This window comes from Quercus lobata, chromosome 8, assembly GCF_001633185.2.
Source record: "Quercus lobata isolate SW786 chromosome 8, ValleyOak3.0 Primary Assembly, whole genome shotgun sequence".
In the NCBI taxonomy this organism is placed as follows: domain Eukaryota; kingdom Viridiplantae; phylum Streptophyta; class Magnoliopsida; order Fagales; family Fagaceae; genus Quercus; species Quercus lobata.
Window position 1 is genome coordinate 53333200 of NC_044911.1, and position 21333 is coordinate 53354532.

General features: G+C 33.8%; 2 protein-coding genes across 2 annotated transcripts; both read right to left on the bottom strand.

Moving 5' to 3' along the window:
• Window positions 1-987: 987 nt before the first annotated feature.
• Window positions 988-2108, bottom strand: LOC115957892 (transcription factor SPT20 homolog). The gene is made up of 2 exons (XM_031076235.1): window positions 1978-2108; window positions 988-1858 (listed from the first exon to the last, which is right to left on the bottom strand). Exons 1-2 carry the CDS (start codon window positions 2026-2028, stop codon window positions 1163-1165), a joined length of 747 nt encoding a protein of 248 aa, XP_030932095.1. The 5' UTR covers window positions 2029-2108; the 3' UTR covers window positions 988-1162.
• A 5408-nt stretch (window positions 2109-7516) lies between these two features.
• On the bottom strand, window positions 7517-12755 carry LOC115958629 (SHUGOSHIN 1). Its single transcript, XM_031077057.1, has 11 exons — window positions 10945-12755; window positions 10006-10172; window positions 9855-9892; window positions 9624-9732; window positions 9358-9381; window positions 9190-9255; window positions 9065-9106; window positions 8855-8966; window positions 8715-8772; window positions 8463-8597; window positions 7517-8350 (listed from the first exon to the last, which is right to left on the bottom strand). The coding sequence occupies exons 1-11, from the start codon at window positions 10994-10996 to the stop codon at window positions 8047-8049; spliced, it is 1107 nt and encodes a 368-aa protein (XP_030932917.1). The 5' UTR covers window positions 10997-12755; the 3' UTR covers window positions 7517-8046.
• Window positions 12756-21333: the final 8578 nt, after the last annotated feature.

Below are 21333 nucleotides of genomic sequence, written 5' to 3' on the forward strand. Positions count from 1 at the left end.
GTTTCAATAGATTACTCCTAATCGCCAGTGAAAAACCCAACACAAGTCCGCAAAATACAAACTTATCAAATCCAATCCACATGATTCGTGATACCACAAAGAAAATGTCTGAATCCAAAATCTAGCCAAAGATTAACCGGATCAAGTTTGTACAGACCATCTGATGCATGGACCTCCCTTTTAGCTAGTGGTTTTGTTAGTCTGAAGAGAGACTATAAAAGTAGTCAAAACTTGGCCTTTACAGAAGTCCAAAACAATGGCCCTGCAAAAGGTGTGTGGGGGCCATAGTGGTATACCACAAACTCAGTAGCATGTGCAATGCACGACAATGGCTAAAGCGCTACAAGAATGAAGCATTCATAAACATCTTTAGTTAATACAATTTTCGTTGACTTTTTTCGGTAATGGTCTAAATCAATCAATGACCACAACCTCTCCATGTGAAGTGAACTTCATTCGTTCATAATTTCAAACTTGATTTTACTGGTAACTTGATCAATTGCTGCCTTTTTGGCGGGCTAACAAGGTGTTTGATGTGGATCAAGTCTGATATTTTTAGCTAGATCTAGCTTTGATTCATTAATTGTGATAGTGAAATCTGATTGGTTGCACCTTTAGTGGCAGACACACACCATGGATGGTAGGTATGCTTCATGGAAAGGAAAATCCCTGAGAAGATTTATGATTGCTTGTCTTGGTCATACTTACCATCATTATTCTACTTTATTATAACAAAAAAAATAGCAAAAGCAAGATTCATTCACATGAGCACAACAATTGCTTATATTATATTATACCATCTTGTGAAATTTGGTTACATCACCCCAATCTACCAACACAAAGATATGCATACTATATGTTTGAAGGAGTAACGAAATTCCAACTTGTTTGTGGACCTGAAATCCATTTCACATTATATACTATTTGAGTAGTTATGTAACCGGAGAAAAAAAGAAAAAGAAAAGAAATTCAAGTCACCATTCAAGAAGCTAGAAAGTTAGGAATTTCATTTCTAAGACAAAGTTGTGTACAAATTCTGAAACCGATGCATAACAGCCACATCCATTTCATGCTGATTATACCTTTTCATGATATAATAGTATGAAAAGGATGGGCATACTGCTACAAGTTATGTGAAAGCGCTAATTGGTCAATGGAGCCATCACAGAGAATTAGACTTGCTATTAAAACCACCATTAAAATTGATGCAAGAGTCCTGCTGTAAAAGGCGCGGCGTAGGTGATGAAATGGCAACAGGTGGAATCTCAATGGAGTTAAGTTGAGGAGGTGGGTGCTGCCACTGAGGGAGTGGTCCAGCCAGGAGGAGGTTTTTCAGGAGCGGACCAGCTTCTATCACTGCCTGCAGGAGCTTCCCTTTCTCTGGCAGTGGCCTCTTGGGTACTAGTTTCAAGGTTGCTTGTGATGGCAATGGTTGTGGTAATGGTGGTTGGAGAATTGGGTCTGTACCCGGAGATGAAATGATGTTTTCATCAGAGTCAGAAGAGGCAAAATGCTTGCTTGAGTCAGTGCCTTTTGAGTCATCCTCATTGTTTGAAGCAGTTTGTTGTTGTTGTTGTTGTAGTTGTTGTTGTTGTTGTTGTTGTTGTCGTTGTTGTTGTAGTTGTAGTTGCTGCTGTTGCTGCTTTTGTTGTAGTTGTTCTTGAAGCATGAATTTCTCCAACATTAGATTCTTGCATCTTGACTCTGCCTCATCTCTCTCTTTGATGGTCCTGCTCAAAAGATCTTTGACATGAATCAGTTCATATTCTCTTTTTGTAATCTCCTCCTTAGCTGCTAAAAGTGTTGTCTCTAGCTCAAAGGTTGTGTACAAGAGAGAATGCCTTAACTCCTCCATTCCCTGCCAATTTAATAGTCTTAGAAAACTGTTTCCTCCAAACACAGCACATTCACAAGAAGTAGAAAATAGTATCTAACAAAAGAAAGCATTGAAGTTAAGATGATTAAAGAATGTCTAACCTCTTCATGGTAGCTGAATTCCCAGCTAAGAGGACTGCATTGATCCTCCATTTCTTGCAGTGGTCTGACCAAAGTAGAGAGGGAAAAGAAGTTGGGGTTGTTATGTGTGGTTTCTTTACTTTTTATAGAATTGAAGCACTTTGTCACTATTTACAGTCCTTTTTTTGTCACTTTAATTTTTTTTCCCTGGGACATGAGGTTGGAAAAATACACAAGAGGCCAAAAGTATAGACAGGCCAAATTTGCTTAGCGTATAAAGCTTTATGTATTTTGGAATCTGTGTGCATGACCAAATTGTGAGGGAAGGAATGTGAAATCTGCAGTAAAAGTAAAGCATAGTTCTTCTTCATATTCTACCTTTTTGGTATGACTAGCGGCGGATGACACGTGCTCATGCACTTGTGAATGCAAAAGTTAAGATGTTGCGGAAATGAGGACTTATTGCATATCCCCTTAAGCACCTAAAAGTTTATGAAAAAAATCCTAATTTATCATATATTATATTAAATTGCACTGCATTTTATATTTTTACATATTTGTTTTCAGATTATCCATATACACTATAATAATTTATCAAGCTGTGTTCAATAGAAGAACCTTCTTTTCTTTATATAGCTTGGAGATAACATGAATCCAATTTCTTACTTTCAGAAACATTCTCAATTTTTTTTTGGCTGAAATATTTGAGATAATTTCATGATAAGTCATGGTTATTTTCTGCCAATGAAGTTTTTCTAATGGTTTTACTAAATGGCGTGAAGCCTAGCATAGGCATTAGATAGCAATGACCATAATTCAATCTACTCACAAACTGCTTGTCATTGAAATTCTTAGCTGTCTATTGCAGCTAATTCTTATGATCAAATTTTAATGGCTCAACAAGTAAATTAGGCAAGGTAGAGCAGCAACTAATTCTCAGAAATCAGAATAGAACTTCTCCTATCTCAATTATATGTAAAAGCCTTGTAGTAGAATTAGAAGCTACAAGATGATATGGATGAGAAATTTAACCAAAAGAACCAACCAACTAGACTATATGGCCTCGCATCCAGGACCGCGTTGGCTGAAATTAATAGAACTAGTATAGAACCATTGATTTCCGGATTGATTTGTTGAAAATGCATAACTGACCACAAAAGTTTGGGATAAATAAGGCTTGGTTGTTGTTGTTATCCATTCCTTATGGAAACTCAGCCACCTGTTTGGGCTAATACAGGGAAAGTATCTTGCTTTGTTATATCTAACAGAAAAGTAGACAAAAATGCTGAAAAAAACAGTGATATTTTGATCAAATATTTAACATGACAAGATCCTATAAAACTTCTTGTCTCAGTTTATTGATGATGAAAGTCAAATCAAGGGTTTTAAAAGTTGGTAATGGGACAAGGAGAAGGCAAAAAGGATTGAACTTAATAAAACTAATCTTGTATTATACTTTAATCCGGGAAAATCTCCTCGGTCAGGCTAAAAGAGAAAGTACTATTTGATGAATGATTAAAGCCATCTGATCCACACACTTTTTTTCTTTTGTAGAGCCATACTGAGGTTTTCTTTTTGACTCTTGAAAGAAAAATTGGATGGATAGTTGTACTATAAAACCGTAATAGCATGGTACATCATGGTTTTTATCTTTACCTTGAAGAGGGAAATTTTACCAGACCACGCCATACATGATACATAGCTACCATGACTTATTATGAGCTAGTTGCTGGTACAAATGTTATCTATTTGTGTCCAGTTAGTGAGAACCAAAATTTTCAACTCAAATTGCAGTGTCTAATAATCCATCTTTCATTTTGACTTATTTATGTAATCAAAACAAGAATCCATTCCAGATTTTTTTTTTTTTTCTCCTTTTGACTCGGTAAGATTTGAACTTAAAATCTCTCCCATTGTCATTCCACATTTCCACCATTTTACATTTGAGCCTGAATCCAAGTAGCAATGTAAGGTAACAAAAAATAAGTCCTCTTTTCAGTTTGTTTTTCGCATTGTTTGAAAAGGAAGCCCACAAAGTTTATAGGATCAGTTCTAAGTTCTTAGAATCATTTACAATTGAACTTTGTTTCATTTTACTACTAAGCTCCAAACTTTGTGGTTAAACTCAAAAGTAGCTCACCAAAAAAGAAAAGAAAGAAAATGCCAACATTTATTATGTCATTATCATCCGACCATGAAAAAGAAAAGCATTTATTTTGTCATAGATTATTAGATTGTAAATGAAACATGTTTTCCCACCTCACTTGAGAGAGTGTACGCATGCACCTGTCTCAACCTCTTTCATGTTTTATCAGTCAGAGAAGGGAGCGGAACCGAAAAAAAATTTCCACCAAAATATGGCAAAGTAGAAAATGGTAGGGTCCTTATGGACCCCTTTTGGATAACAGAGTTATCAAAAAAAATAGAATAGCGGCTTCCAAATTGACTCATTCAAAACTCACTGTTTTGTGTGGGTGACGGCACAGCCTCTACATGCATTGTGGTGTATTTTACTATTTTACACTAGGGACAAAGTCTAATACGCGGCGTATTTCAATTCCTGAATTCGTGAATTTAACTCACAATTTCAGTTCATGAAAACCCTCCAAGTAGTGTGATAAACATTTCCCTTTGTACGAACATGTTCATTAGAATTCAAGTTTCAACATTAAAATAAAATAAAATAAAATAAAAGGTAAATTGCAAATTACGCTCTAATGTTTGGGGTGTTTGGATTTTACATCCTGAAATTTCAGAATTTTGATTTACCCCTAAAGTTTGGGGGTGTTTGGATTTTATATCCAAAAGTTTCAGAATTTGGATTTTACCCTTGAAGTTGTATTCTACTTGCATCAGCAACCTCTCCGTCCATATTTTCCGTTAAATGTCACTTAAACTTGTCATGTGTGTTTAGTTCATGCTACGTCATTTTTATTATACCATGCCATTTTAAATTATTTAGTTTTTTTTAGGCTACAAAAATGATGTGACATCATTTTATTGGATAAACTAAACAAACATAGCACTTAATTGAAAATATGGACGAAAGGGTTGTTAATGCAAACGGAATAAAACTTCAAGAGGTAAAATTCAAATTTTTAAACTTCAGAGTGTAAAATCTAAACACCCTCAAACTTTAGGAAGTACAATCTAAATTTTGAAATTTTATGATATAAAATCCAAATACCCTCAAACTTTAAAGGTGTAATTTGCGATTTAACTTAAAAGAAAAAATCCCACACCTCTGCGACATCTAGTATTTAACTGGGTTTTCTTGTGTGGTGCAATAAGCCAATAACAATGTTGTGAAACATTAATCATTACAACATGGGTTAAGCCCTCCTTTTCTTTTCTGTATGTGTGTTCTTTAGAGGGTTACCCTAAAACTGTTTCAGAATTCAGAACAAAATTTGCCCTCCAGCTCCTTATTCTAAAACAATGCGAACCTTTTTTTTTTTTTTTTTTTTGAGAATCAAAAAACAATGCGAACCTGATAACTTGTAGGCCAACCTAAAAGTATTATCGCTTGTTATCTTTACAAGAAAGAATGAAAACACAGGTATCACATAATCATCAACTATTCCGTAGTCCCATAAATTCTGAATATTTTTTTAGGCTGTTGGACTCTAACCAGCAACATAAATTATGACGACAAATGGTTTTTTTTTTTTATTTATATAGAAACATGACAAATGGTAATATTGTGAAAACAACTTCTTTCCTTTTCTTTGCGCGTTTTCTATGCTTTTGTTTTAGAGCGATTCCCTTTCAGCTGGATGCCACCGCAATCAATTTCTAGGGATGAGGTCTTTGATTGAATAACCGAAACCATAAATCACATCAAAAAGGATCTAAACATTGATCCCTAGTGGACCCACATAGACGAGGTGATATTGCATACATGAGTGTATGTATCCTTCTCTTACATGAGGGTGTAAAAGGGAGGATACATACACTCGATGGTTGGTTGATTTTCTCCACATAGATAGCCATCAAGATTTTATACTATTATTCCCTAAAATTATTATTTATAATTTACAATTTTATAGATAGGATAGGATTTCAACTTATGTCGTCTAACCTATAATGATTACTATTTATCACTAAACTAAGACACCAATCAGTTTTTGATATAGATAAATTGATTTTGAACTTCAAATCTTTTATTTAATGACGTGTACCTTTATACTAGAACCACATTTCCCTTACCTTATGTGTATGCTTTTTTTTTCCCTAAAAAAATGTTTAATCTCATGTAACAACTTTGACATAATTTGTTTTTCATAAATTGTTTTCAATACACTTAAATCACAAGATTTAAATTGCGAACAATACTCTCACATGGACCATGGTATCCACCGCTAATAGTATTTTTATTACTTTATTGCACACGACTTATTCACATTTATGAACAAAGTTGTTTAAAACTATTCTTCGCATGAAGAAACATAGTACCGAACTAACAATTACTTTAACTACACATCATTTAACTATTATAACTTCTATTCTAGATGCCTTGTTCGTGCACTAACGCGGTTTATAGTTGTAAAAAGGTCGATCTTTTTCAGCTTCTTTCGTTTGCATGTGCAATAGGGTTAAAGTTGCAGGACCCACGCGTCAAGGAAGCTATAGAGGGAAAAGTATTGATTGGATTGTAAGCAAGAAAACGAAAAAAGACATCTTATTGAAGGGAAATGCTGTATTGACTTCAATGGATTATATATTGTCAATGATAAGAACGAGTCAGTTTGAAAATGGAATGCAACTGTCAAATAATCTTTTCTTTTCTCTTCTTTTTTTCCTCAATATGTAGTATGTTAAATTCTAATTTCACATAGTAAATCACTGTTGAAATTTGCTAAACTTTATGATGTTTTCATTAAATTGTAAATTCCAGGACTTGATTTCAAGTGCCCTTAATTAGTAAATCAACAAACTTCAAATTGCAGATAACAAAAATTTAGCATTTGACACGCCTAATACTGATGCTCTTACTTAACATATGCTATTTGCCTCTCCCTAATATGAAAATTCAAAAGGCGGGTTAAATCTCAATAGCTTTTAGCAACCACATGTTATATGTGATCTAAAATATATCATTCACTAATTTAGTGCCATATATGAATTCAAATACACCAAATTTGGAAAATTGTGAACCCCCCCCCCCCCCCCCATACACCGAATTTGTCAATATTCCATAGGTACAATGTATCTCACGGAGGGACGATCCCGTGGGCATGCATCCAATGAGCTAAGAGACATTCTCGATTTCAAAAAAAATCTAACAGTTCATTGTACTATTTTTTTTCTTTTATTTAATTCAGATTTTGACACCTTTAACTACAGCTTCTCAATTCCTATCTTCCTTTCAACAGAAAAAAATAAAATAAAAAATAAAAAAATAAAAAATAAAAATAAAAATAAAAATTTTACAATTACAAATTCTCATATTAAAGATTTTAAAACTCCTAGTTGCTCCTCTTATAGAAGAATCATTAGCCACAAATGTACAGTTACAACCAAAACAAGATTTCACCCAGTCATTCCATGCATCAGAAAATAGCTTTTGGAGTGAACATACATAAAAAATTACTCCCCGAAGGAATACCATCAAGGCATTAATCATTAGCCTCATATTAATAGTTACACAACAATGGAAATCAACCATGTCCTCGTAAGACCCAAATTACACCTCTTATGAAATAATTGTTACTCGTAATCAACCATCTCCTCAACACAACCCCAAACCACAAGGACCATATAGAATTAGAGAAAATACAACTCTTTATAATAATGGAATACCACTGAGCAGTTCAGCAAGAAAATCTGTGTTCTTCAGATACAACATCAATGAACTACATTGCATTAATATTTTGTGCATTCTTAGTTATCATCAGCAGGTGATAACAAAAGAAATTAAAAAATTTACAGTGTGTTGGGAGCATGCATCCCGAAAAAGGAAGTTGTGCAACTGGAAGGTACAAAACAATAATATCACAAGGCACAAAAGATTGCAAGATGCAGAAAATGCTGCTCTACTCATTCACCACATTCAACAAAACGAAGGACAAATTTGAAAAAGAATTTGACTCACTCATTTCGCCGCATCTTTATGTTAAGTGGAATTTCCTTATAGGACTGAACCTTCTCAGCTGCTCGTCGCAATGGCCTTCCAACTGAAGATCTTCGATTTTCTTGAGCTTCAAATCTTAGGGCAGTATTTCCTTCATCTTCTTCTTTGACCGACAGTCCTGATAACATTTGACCACTTTCATGCACCAGATCGTCATGTACAGGAGAGACAGGAAATTTGGCACTGTCTATCTCAAACAAGTCTTCAGTTTGTTCTGGCTCTATAGATTTAAACCTTGCAGATTGCCTTCTCAAACAACGCCTGTTAAAAAATTGTTGAAGTACACCTAAGAATCCTTCAATTCTCTGGATCATTGGTAAAGTCCATTGGAAAGACTAACCTAGAGTGATAAAGCAAACATGCATAAACAAACCTCTTATTGCCAACATTCTCTTCAGCATGGACTGGTTTAAGACTAGTAGGGCCCGAAGCCTTATCTATCTCAAACAAGTCTTCGGTTGGTTCAGGTTCTTCAGAGTTAAACCTAGAGGATTGCCTTCTCAAACACCTGTTGGAACATCAAAGTATATGAAAGGATCCTTTAATTACCTGCATCATTTGTAAAAATCCATAGGAAAAATTGGACACAATCTCACACAAAGCAAAGAAACATGCATGGACAAACCTCTTCTTTTCAACATTCTCTTTAGCATGTACTGGTTTAGTAGTGGTGGGACCCAAAGCTGTCCAAAAATCATATAAGAAAAAAGTTGATATCATAAACAGATTCAGATTTTCAAATGAAATGCCTAGTATGCTAATTACATTGTTTTTTGGATTGCCTTCTCCGGTTTGTATTACAAGGTTTACAGTCCCCCTTATCTGCTTGAGAGGATTCCCCTGCCTGAGCTGCCTCATCACACTCAGTTAAACCTACCTTAAAGGAGTGAAAGAAAAGGTGTAAATAACACAGGGGACAGAAAAATACCAATTGTCAACTTTGTTAAGAACCACTGAGGTGATTTGTATAGGTACCTTATTTCCTTTATCCTGACAAATTAACATTTTCTCTTTGACCTTGGAAAAAAAAAACATCAAATCAACGAATGATCTTACATGGAATGATGGAACTGATTAACATGGATACTAGTTAAACTGACCTTTTCCAGTTTTCTTGCTTTGAGCAAGCCATTTTTGCATCCAAGCTCATGATAAAGTGCTTTTAGCTGAAAAGGAACAAAACTACAGCTGTCAATTTATAACAGATTATAACATAAGGCATCAAGGCATAAAGTTTTACTGCTTTCTTGCAACATAAGTTAACTTACCCTATCTTTACCTGAATTAAGTTCCTGCAAAGATGCAAAACATGTTAGTTTCACCAAGGCATCAAATACAGTCTCTAAAATGTTGCTACCAGTTTTAATTAAAAATATGTGATAGCAAGTTACATATGCACCCATTGAATTTTTAATCAACAGTCTCAACCACTACCTATCCTTGTGGGAGGAGGAAATACCATTTGAGCCAGAGCTCATAGGCACTGCATGATTTAATAAAATTGTACAGCTAGCTATTAAAAATGTGAAGGTACCGCCAACATCTGGCTGTTTGCTTGGGCAAGTTGCAAATTCTGTTGCTGCACTTTCTGCAGATTGAGTCTAAGTTTCTGTAACTCCATGCCACTCAGTTCAATAGTTTTACTGTCAACCAACATTAAGGAAAGCCAAAGGGCACAAAGTAAAAACCCCAGAACCATATCACAGAAACCAATTTAAGAAAATAAATAAATAAATAGATAAACTAAGTTGATCATGAAGGATACTTTCTGTCAGCAAGAATCTTCATCAATGTCAAGTTTTCCTGAAAATCGGATCAAGAAATACCCAGGTGAGCTAAACTGACAATATAGACCTAAGGAACACAGATATCCACACACATGCAGTACACAGAATAAGGAACCACTTTGAACATACCCTCTGTAGCTTTTCAATGTACTCCTTAGTTGTAAGTGATACAGGAAGTTTTTTCACCTCTTGGTCTACTGGTCTAGGTCGCTGCTGCAAGTTGCTTATGTCAGCAAGCCTTTTCCTTGGGGCACTTCCAATTTTTGAACCCTTTACCATTCCTTTTGTCTTATCATCTGCCACCCAAAAAAATAAAATTTTCTCAGTAATTGAACAACCCAAGTACTACAAGAACCAAAGCCCCCATTGGGTGCAAAGAAAACCAAAACAACAACAAAAACTTAGTCCCAAATTTTAGGGGTTGGCTATGGATTCTCAACAAATTAGTCAGGATCGGCCACATCTTTTCTATCATTTTATTCAATCTGAAGCCATACCCTCTACCATTTCTTTAACTAGCATATCTTTTTTTACTACATCTACTAATGTAATTTTTAATCTTCCTTATTTGTTTCCTCAACTTGAATCTACTCACTCTTTCTCACCGTTGCATTATTTGCAATCCTATGAATAAGGCCAAGCCATCTCAGGTAAATATCCCTCATCTATGCTAAAAACTCACATAAACTGAACCCAATAGCTGTATTAGGTGGAAATGGAGGTCAAACCCATTTTGAATTTTTTTTTTCCACACATTTTCTCAGCAACCAAACAAACCATATTACAGATTCCCAATTCCTACCTCAATTCCATGCTAAAATTCCAAGTCACTACGAAAACCTAACCCTAGCAAAGTCAATGTGTAATACCAAATCCCTCACTGTATCAAGTAAACCCTAACACTATAAACCTAATAGGTAATCAAAAAACGAAATCAACACTAAAAAAATCAAAAATCAAAATGTAATTTTACTAAGAATACCACAATATATATAGGGGTTTAGAAAAAATGAAGAAGTAAAGGGAAAATAAATAAATAAAAATGAGGGCAAGTAGGGATTTAGTTACCTCGAGCAAGAGCAACACAATTTTCTGAATCAAGAACCGTGGCAGCGTCCATGGTGGAACTCGAATCCGAGCTAAAAACCCTAATCCCTCTCTCTCTCTCTCTCTCTCTAAACTCGCTGTGTATGTGCGCGAGGGAAATAGGAAATTGAATGTGAGGAGGGAAAAGAAAATGAATTAAATATGAAGGGTAAAATGGTAAATGGCTCTATGGTATGGGGAGCCCAACGGCTTTCCGAAGCAAATCCGAGCCTGTTTTAGATTTGGGGATGCGTGAGCAGAGATAGAGTTAAATATTCTGTCAGTCACAGTAGTATGTGCAAGGTCAAATTGAATATGGACGCGTGGCATGGGATAGAGATGTTAAAATAAGTCTAATTTGGGCTTCATAGTGGATTGAGGTATCATAATTTTGGTGATGGATAACTGGGCCTCGTTTTGCAGATTACAAGAAACATTTTTGAGATGACAAACTTGGCAAACAAACAAGCTACTGATGAGTGTCAAATGGATTATATACCAACATCTGCTAATGTTTTGTAGATAAGCTATAATGATTAATGACATTGCTATCAATGGCCTCCATTGCAGCAATTCCAATTCCTATGGGTTACTTAAATGACATTTATTGTCGTTTCCAATCAAAATCGTTATGGTTCATATCCCCTCCCCCAGTTAGAATATATCAACAGAAAAACTTTTAATAATAAAATGTGGTGCCATCAAATGCCTTATTCCAGTCTTGAGCTATATAAGTTCAAACATTAACATGAGCAATTCATCTTTTTTGCTCTAACAACATGAGCAATCCATTTTCATACATAGCAAAATTTGTTATATGCTCTAAACAATAGATGATAGTCTAGATTTATAGTCATCAATCAGATGAGATTAGTTAGAAAGTGTGAGATCCACAAACTACAATTGATCATATTATGTGTCCTCTAGTAAGTCGTCCTTAGCACCAATCTTTGACCTTTGCATCTATTGGGAGTATTTTTGTTGTTGTGACATGTGTCATGTTTTGATAAGCTAATGGCTAAACTCTGGTTCTATGCGGGTAATCAAGTCTAGTACTCACGCCAATGGATCACCTATTGGCCGCTATCATTGTTAATATATACAGCTTTAAATCCATGTTAATAATTGTATCAAGCAACATCACTTGAAGATGTGTAGAAATGTATAAATGGAAAGTAAGGAACTGGAAACTTATCTTGGTTGCAAGTAACATGTTCATCTTTTGGCCGAAGTAGACTTGAAACATGTGCAAGGAGGTTGAGCCCAAAGACTTGCATTAGCAAATGTAATAGGGCAGCAAGTATAAAAGCTTGTAAAAATAGCTCCAATGACTTGAGAGAGTTAAATGTTAGTACAATGAAATAAGAAAAATAATGAAGGATAGTAGAAGGAGAAAGGGGTATGCTAAAATTAAGAGCTGTGGCAGCCTTGCTTTAATGGTGATTGACTCTTGTTTTATGGAGGTAAATATGGTGTTGGCTGATACTTTGTTAAACAGCAGGTGTAACTTATAGTTTTTGTGACTTCCTTCACTTACACATGACATCAACATACGTGCAATGGTCTCACAAGTGTTCCAAGCTCCCTTGTTAGACTTTGAGTGAACTTAAATTGATGTGGCATTTTGCATTCCAATCCACTGCTCCTCATCTTTTCCTTTTGATGAGCTTGGTGGTTCACACAATGGAGGGGAAATTTGGATTTTAATTTGATGCTTGTCATTTGGTTGATTCCTTGTTATTTTTGCCTCAATTTAACCAAGTTAACATAGCAAAATAGCCATGGTTTCTTTCGTATTGGCATGGTTATGCTAACAGCTTTGACCTCCTTGGGCTTAGTTGAGAGTAATGTTATTTCACTCATTTGCCCCACATACCAACTACATGAGAAGATAGTCCCACGAATTGTGGGTTTTCTTTTTGAAACCACAAAATTTTTCACAATTTTTTGCCACAACTATAACGTGACAAAATGCAATCGGTGAAGAAAAAATAGTGGGTTCATGTGTAAGTGATGGTTAACCACTCGGTCTATCATGTCAAAGTTGTGATAAAAAAAATTGTGGAATAATTTGTGGTCCTATAACTGCTCTTTCTTTTCTTTCATGGTTGATGTACTGGTCCGTTTAGGATCTGCTTATTTTGCTGAAACTAAAATTTTTTTGCTGAAAATACAATAGATAAAGGTAAAAATTAGCTGAAATAGTAAAGTGTGCCCTATAAGTAGTACCAAAAAGTGTAATAGGACTCATAAATAGTAACAAAAATAAGCTAAATAATAAAATAAGTTGACAAAAATAATCTTTATCAAATTACATGTATTTATTTAATTTATTTTGAGGACCACCTTGGACCAATTTCAATAGGCCTTGAGCTGGAGATTTAATTATTTTAATGAAAGATCCAGTGGGCCTTGGGGACCGATTTTGTGATCCCAATTTCACCCAAGTCGAGGTCCTTTTTTACAAGGGTTATGGACTACCAAAAAAAAAAAGCGTTTTGGATTGGCTATATGGGCTTTGGCTTTGCTGATTTTATGTCCAAAAAAGTGCCCCTGCTAAGAACATTCTCAATTGTAAATGGTATGTATGGAGAAAATTTAGCATAAAGGTACAAAAAATCCAGTATTTGGACTTGAAAAATCTTACAATTGCAATTTTTTTTTGCAATTATGCTACAGTGTCATCCTAAATGTAGGATGGCACTGTAGCACTTTAGTAAAATTATAATATATTTTACTTGATAAAGTGGAAGAGAGATGGGGGAGAAGAAAGAGAGAGAGTTGTATTGGAATATATTATATTATTTTAGTGGGTAATATATATTATTTTAATAAGTAAAATAAGAAAATAAAAGTTGGGATGTTGATTGTGTTGTGAAATGGTATGATATAATTGATAAAATAGTTTTTTGAGATGATAAAATAAAATAGGATGGAAATTGCAGATGCAAATGCTTTAAACATCATCCATCGATTCCATCCAATCTGCATGAAACTGAAATACAATCTTAATTCTTGTGGGTCTCACTTATCCTCGAGCAAACTTTTCTTCCCTACTAGTTGGTTTAAGAATCTATATTATCTACTTTAAAAATGGTTTTTCCCTTTATTTTATTTTATTTTTGAACAATATGCTTCCAAGTTTCAACAATCCTTATCTCAAAGTTTGTTCCTTCGGTAAAGAGATCTCCTTATCTCAATCTGCATCAAGCTTCCTTTCTGCTAATACTCTATTTGCATTTTTTTTTTTTTTCATTTCCCTGTTTGCATATTTCTTAAAAATGCATTTTGTTATCCCTTTTCACAAGACTTTCCAAGTGAGGCAGAATTGCATAGCAAACAAACAAGCCTAATTTTCATTTTTAAATTCCACAAGTTTGGAACTTTGGAACCATACTTTTAGTTTCCATGTTTGATGTTTAACTTTTTTCTCTCTCGAGGCAATGTATCGGAGGCTTTTCTTCCTACCAAGACAAAATACACGTAGATTAAGCATCACAAGTCTCCCATTCCTTGTCAAAAAAACAAATTGCTATTTTTTATTCTTTTTTTTTCTCCCTTTATGTGTCAATAAAACCGGAATTGTATTCATGCGAAGTACTAGGGATATTAGCCTATATTAGAGTTCTTATTATAAAGTGTATAATTGATAGGGCAACAAGTCTTGCAAATTGCAAAAAGCGTATAGAGCAATTGAATTATTTACATAATTAGTCTATTAGAGCCTTTGATCAAATCATTAAATTTTGAAAGATTGTGTATTATGTGAAATAAAGTACAACAATCTACTTTATATATCAGTAGATAAGGTGTATTTTTGTATAAGTAACCTACAACTATGGGCCTAAGTCCATTGAGTTTATATTCTAATAGCTCCCCTCAAACTCATGTTGGGTGAAGTGATATCAACTTGAGTTTAGAAATCAAAGCATGAAAGCATCCTAGTGAAGGAGGCTTAGGGTTTGTTTGGTTGGAGGAGTGGAAAAATGGGAAGATAAAAAATGGTGGGAGAGTGAAAAAGTGAGGGGATAGAAAATATTTTAATTTCCCTCTTTTTTGTTTGGTTGGGTGTGAAAAAGTGGAATAATGGAAAAAATATCTTTGTATAAATTTACTCATATACTCTTGTTAAAAACTGATGCCTTATTAAAACCCAAAAAAAAAAAGTGACAAAAAAAGCAATCACCCAAATTTATTAGAAAATAAAAATCATATCTAGAAAAAAATCACCAAAAAAAAAGGCAACAGACTGGACAAGCCCATGTGCACTTGCACATGGGCATTTTTGTCATTTAGCTAACAAATTCCTTCCACTAAGTTTTCTCTCTATTTTGGAAAGAAAACATTTTGGTGGGCCGGAGAGAAATGGGAGGATAGAAAATTGTAGGAAGATGAAAAAGTGGAAGGATAAAAAAGATTTTAATTTCTCTCATTTTTATTTGGTTGGGAGTGGAAAAGTGGAATGATAGAAAAAGTGAGTTTGTATAAATTTACTCATACATCCTTGTTAAAAAATGATGGCCAATTAATACCAAAAAAGTGACAAATAACCCCAAAAAAAAAAAAAATCACCCAATTTATTAAAAAATAAAAAACATGTCCCAAAAAAAAAAATCATGTCTAGTTAAACCCAAAAAAAAAATAAAAAAGGAAAAAAAAATGAACTGGACATAGGCATTTTTGTCCATTAAGTAGTCTCATTTTCTCCCTTCAATTTTCTCTCCATTTTAGGGAGAAAACTTTTTGGTGAACCCGGGAAGAAAACACCTGAGCCCAACTTTTATTTTCCTTCTTCTCCATCCAACCAAACACACTCAAAAAAGTTTACATTCCCATTTTCTCTTCAAAGTTTTCCATCCACCCTATTTCACTTCCAAACAAACACACCCTTAGTGAAGATGTCAACAAGCTAATTTGGAAAGAAACTGACTACAACTGTAGAGCACTCTAGAGTAAATAATGACAAATAAAGTGATAGTCAATTTTAATATGTTTGGTACGCTCATGGAAGATGTTATTATGGGCCATTTGAATAGCACTTCTATTGTCATAGTAGATTGAAGTGGTAGTTGAGAAGTTAACTCCAAAATCCTATAAGCAACCAAGCCACAGAAGCTCAACTATGGTGTCTACAAGAGCGTGATAATCAACCTCAGTACTAAATCGAGTAACAGCATTTGTTTCTTGCTTTGCCAAGAGATGAGAGAGTCACTAAGAAAAAAACAATATAAAACAAAAATGAAAATGCTATTAGGTTAGGTTTCCTTTCTACCCTGTGGGGTCTGTACTCGAGCATGAGCTTGACAAAGATTCAGCATAAGTTGCAAATGTTTATCTAGTAAGATTGAAGCAAGCATGATTAACGGACCTTTTGTTTTGGGGTCAAGGGTTCCCATCATTCCCCCAAGATGGACGCAGTTCAGAACTCGTGCTTTAATGCCCTACTAGCTAGTAGTTACTACCCCTTAAATTAGATGTTACCTTCACTGAATTTGTGGCAATTAGAATATAGAGGGAAGTGCAGAATTATGTGTACGAGGGTCTATCATCAAGGCACCTAATGGTCCAGAACTCCAAATTGTAAATTGGAAAGATTGTAACGATATCACTAAATAAAACAAAGTTTAGAGTTTTTTTGATCCACTATGGTGTAACTTAAAGGAATATATATATATATATATATATATAATTTTAGTCAAATGACATATCATATTTAAGATATATGTCACTTATTTAAATAATTTTATGAATTATGTAATTTAATACACGTGAATAGTCTTATAAACCATTATATAATACGACGGAATAGATTTTTCAAACCTAGTTTTAGAAGAAAGCCTTATCCCAATTAAAAAAAATGGCATGTTGGGACGAAGCATTTGAGGACTCCGGTTGACCACAAGTTGAGGTAGTTTGCATCTTAAGAAATCCAACCACAACACCCTTACAAAAATATAAGAATTGAATCTATGGAGCTATAAAGTCTTTTGGCATCATAGGCACCTTTTTTTTAGTTTCATAATCATCGGCTGCTTTTTGATCTTTTCATAGTGGAGGTGAATCTGTATTCCAACGAAAAACGTGAAAAAGAAACATAAATTTACTGGATTCTTAAAAAAAAAAACAAAAAAACAAAAGTTAACAACGACCCTAACTTTTAAAAAATAATATAAATTTTTTTTTTTTGATGGCCAATATGGGTGAGGGGTGAACATTATGGTGGACTCTGTTATGTCTCAAGATCACGACTAAGTTATCCATTAGATTGCAGTTTACTGCAGACTCCACAAACGTGATCATTGGGGCACTCACCCGCTAGAAAATGTTAGATTGAGTCATTATTACTGTTATCTAGGATGACAACAGACATCACCTTAGCCCCACGTAAAGGCTAGTACCATTGGGGTTCAAATCTGGGACCTCAAGCAATGCTGCAGTCTTGCGTTTGCGTCAAGACCACCCTTCTCGGTGGTTAAAAAATAATATAATGATAATAATAAGATTAATATAATATATGCGGGCTCAAAATATTTGTATAGTATATTAAGAACTTAATTGAAGTCTTCCAAAAATATTATCTTTCTAATAAGTGATAATCGAACTTACGGTGAAGTAGAAATATTATTAAGATCTAGTTGAACAAGGGACGAGTATATATACTTGGAACCCAAACAAGTTTACATCACAATATCACATATAAGGCAAGCCAACATAGCTCATACCATAAGATTCACATTCGTTGTCTTGAAGTTTCAATTAAACTATCTTCGAGATATTATCCCTTACATTTAAAACATTCTTCTTTAGGAATACCTAATTTTATCACCGATAACAAACTAAAACTTTATAGTTTACAAAAAAATTTGATTTAGATATTTTGTATGTGAATTTAATTCTAATGCCTAAATCACATACAATATATCTCACGGACTTTTCATCAAATCAATGCATAATGTGCCATGATCATATAATCTCATAAAATAAAATATTTTATTAATTAAAAAATGTCCTACAAATTGAATTTTATGGCACAAATCCCCACAATTCCAAATTGTTTAAGGTGTCTTAAATGTTCTTTTTTTTCTTTTTCTTTTTTTAAATAGAGAAGACAAGCAATTACAAAATTATCAAGAAAAAGAGTAAACACAGAAAATTATATTTTTCTTCAAAAAAAAAAAAAAAAAAAAAACCTAATGATTAAAGAATAATAAGTATTTCTTAAATCACTCTGTCACACAGCCGATATTATTGAACAAAGGATAACAGAGAAAAATAGAATGAAAACGAGATCATTGTTTTTCTTCTGCCTTAATGGTGAAGAGACTAAGACAGATTAGAATTTAAAACATATTGTTCTGTTTAGTCAAAGTGTCTATTAATAACAATGTTTCTTATTCATCCCTTTTCATGTTTAGAGTAGCATGCGTGTATGTATGGAGGCTGCGCAGTACCCAAGTCAGATTAGAGGTTTACTCTCAAAGGCACTTTAATTCAAAGACATTGACGCTAGAGAGAAAAAGTATACTGTCATAGAATTGCACATTTGCAGTTTCTTGTAGAAATAGCAAAAGTACTTGCTACTGCCATATATTATAAGGGAAATGCAGATTCTTTCTGCAAATCATTGCTCGGTTTGAGTATGAATCCTATGGAGATGTGTAATTTAGATTTTTTGGACCTAGACTTGATTACTAAGCTGAATATAGCATTACAAGTATAGCATTTTTTTTTATTTATTTATCCTATCTTGAGTCAAATGCCACTTAATTATTAGGCTAATTCTCGAGTGATCATTGAGAACAAGAAGGAAAAAAGACATACAGGTATATAAAAATTCAAGGCACGAGAGATACAGGTGAGTGTACAAGTGAATATACCTGGCTTCTTTCTTAATCACATACGTATTAATCAATTTTCGTATCAAAGTCAAGTTTGTTATCTTCACTAATCTTCACTGTCGCTTCTGATTTCAACATCAATGCCCAAACCCAAGATCTAGCTAGATCCATGAAATTAAATCCCATTTATATCTACACTCTCCTCAAATCTACATCCTAGTCCTCTCATTGTCGTCTCAGTGCCTCACACACCTTATGCATCGTCTTTAGTCCAAATCATGTACTTAATCACAGTTGCGTGCTTTAACTCATGCTTTGAAGATACCCTTCATGTGTCTCACATTGTGCTCAGAGGCCTCATGCACCAGTTTTCTCTGGATGATGTGCTCTATGCTCCACATAGTACATATGTTGGAGACGCACCAGGGCTCTTAAATGTTTTTCATGTGCATCAACCATCAAGTACTTCACCAGCTTCTACTCATTGGCAATTATCTATTTTAGGCATTTCTTAGTAGTTCCCATTTCATTCAATTGGCATTGAAGACCTTCCTTACATTACATACTTACCTTCCACCCTCAAGTTTTCGTCAAACCACCTTGAGTTCAAGGGATAATTATACAATACTCTGAAAGTACAATAAGATTCTATAGTGAGTTTTTACTAATTAAGGGTCCATTTGGATACAGCTTATTTTGTTGAAAATTGAAAACTGAAAACATTATAGCAAAATAATTTTTAAATGTGTGAATAATGTCGTAGGACCCATTTTTAATTAAAGTTTTGGTGAAAAAAATGTTTGTGGGTCCCGTGAACAATGCACGGGACCCACTGATAGTGCCATTTCAATGAAATGTATGGACGTTGAAAGTGGTAGTGGATCCCGTACACAATGCACCGGACCCACTGGCAGGTCTGCGTTCACGTGCTTCTAGTAAAAAGAAAGAAAGAACAAAAAAAAAAAACGTAAACGCAAAACACACTACAAATAATCTAAATCCAAACACTCACTAAATTTATGATGAAATTTAATACTGTATGCAACAAGGGAGTGCAACATTATTGTAGTCCCAAAATATTGTACTCCCTTCATCTCACTTTTTTTGTCATCTATTCTATTTTGAGATGTCCCAAAATATTGTCATGTTTCTAAAAATAAAAGTCATTAATTTACTAATGTTCCTATTATACCTCTATTAATTTACTAATTCAATTTTTTTAAGAGTAGTTTTGGAAACTTATACATTTTTAAAAGGTAAACAAAACAATATATGATGTTTCCTTAAAAAGTTTGGCTTTTCAAACAGGACAAAAAAATGGGAAGGAGGGATTATAATTTTCCAAGTTTGAGTGGAAACATTAGAAAATAGTAGATATTATTATAGTGTGTAATCAACAAATTATATTTATTATATTGTTATAAATGTGTAAACTATTGTTTTATAGAATACCATAGCATATTGCAATTTCATGGTTGCCAAGCCAACTAATAAGTAATCTATTTTTATTTATTTTTACTCCAATAAGTAATCTATTTGTGCGTGTGTATATTGATTTCCTTATAACACAATTATCAATAGTGAAATATAGCTGCTATGTGCTTTTTAACGTGGACATAAGTTGTTAGGTTGAAGTATTTTCTTCTACTTTTCTCTTTTATTTCTATATTATTCTATTTTCTTCTTTATATTTTATCAAACTTTTAAACTGATTTTCATTAGTTATCTTCTTCTTCATTTTTGGCATGGTGCGTGATAACTTTTTCTGCCTATGCGGCTATGCCTCTACTTTTGTGTGAAAACTTGAAGTTGACCGTGAGATTCTATTTGGATCCTCTTATTTTATTGAAAGTGAAATTTTTTTACTAAAAGTACTGTAGATAAAAGTAAAAGTTAGTTAAAATAATACAATTAGGTCCATGAATAGTACTAAAAAATGTAATGAGGATCATAAATAATTACAAAAATAAACTGAATAATAAAATAAGTTAGTTTTTTAATTTAAAGCCAAACGCATACTCCATTGGATTGGATTGGATTTTCTTTCAAAATTTATCCACCGACCTTGAATCACTAAATCAAGTGTAGCAACCCACATATCATCGCAAGGATTGATAAGGTAGGTCTTTAATAAAAATAGCAAAATATTTTAAATAGAGCAACGAAAGTTAATAATTTAGAAAGAAAAAAAAATACTAAACAAAGTAGCTAATACTAATAATGTGTTTATGACAAGCTCCATATTGATTTTTGAACCTATCAACGACAAGAAGTCATGTGTTTGTGACAAGCTACATATGCAGTGGACTCATTAAGTCATCAATATTTAGAAATATTTTATCGGGAATTGAAAAAGTTGTCAATACTTTTTCAATTCTCGAATTTTTTTTCTACTAAAAATGATTAATTATTGTGTACTCTTAGGGCACACATTAGCAAACTGACTTATTTTAGGACACACCCCTCTCTCTCTCTCTCTCTACACATGCGCACGTGTGTGCACACACACACAGCCCACAACAACAACTCCCTT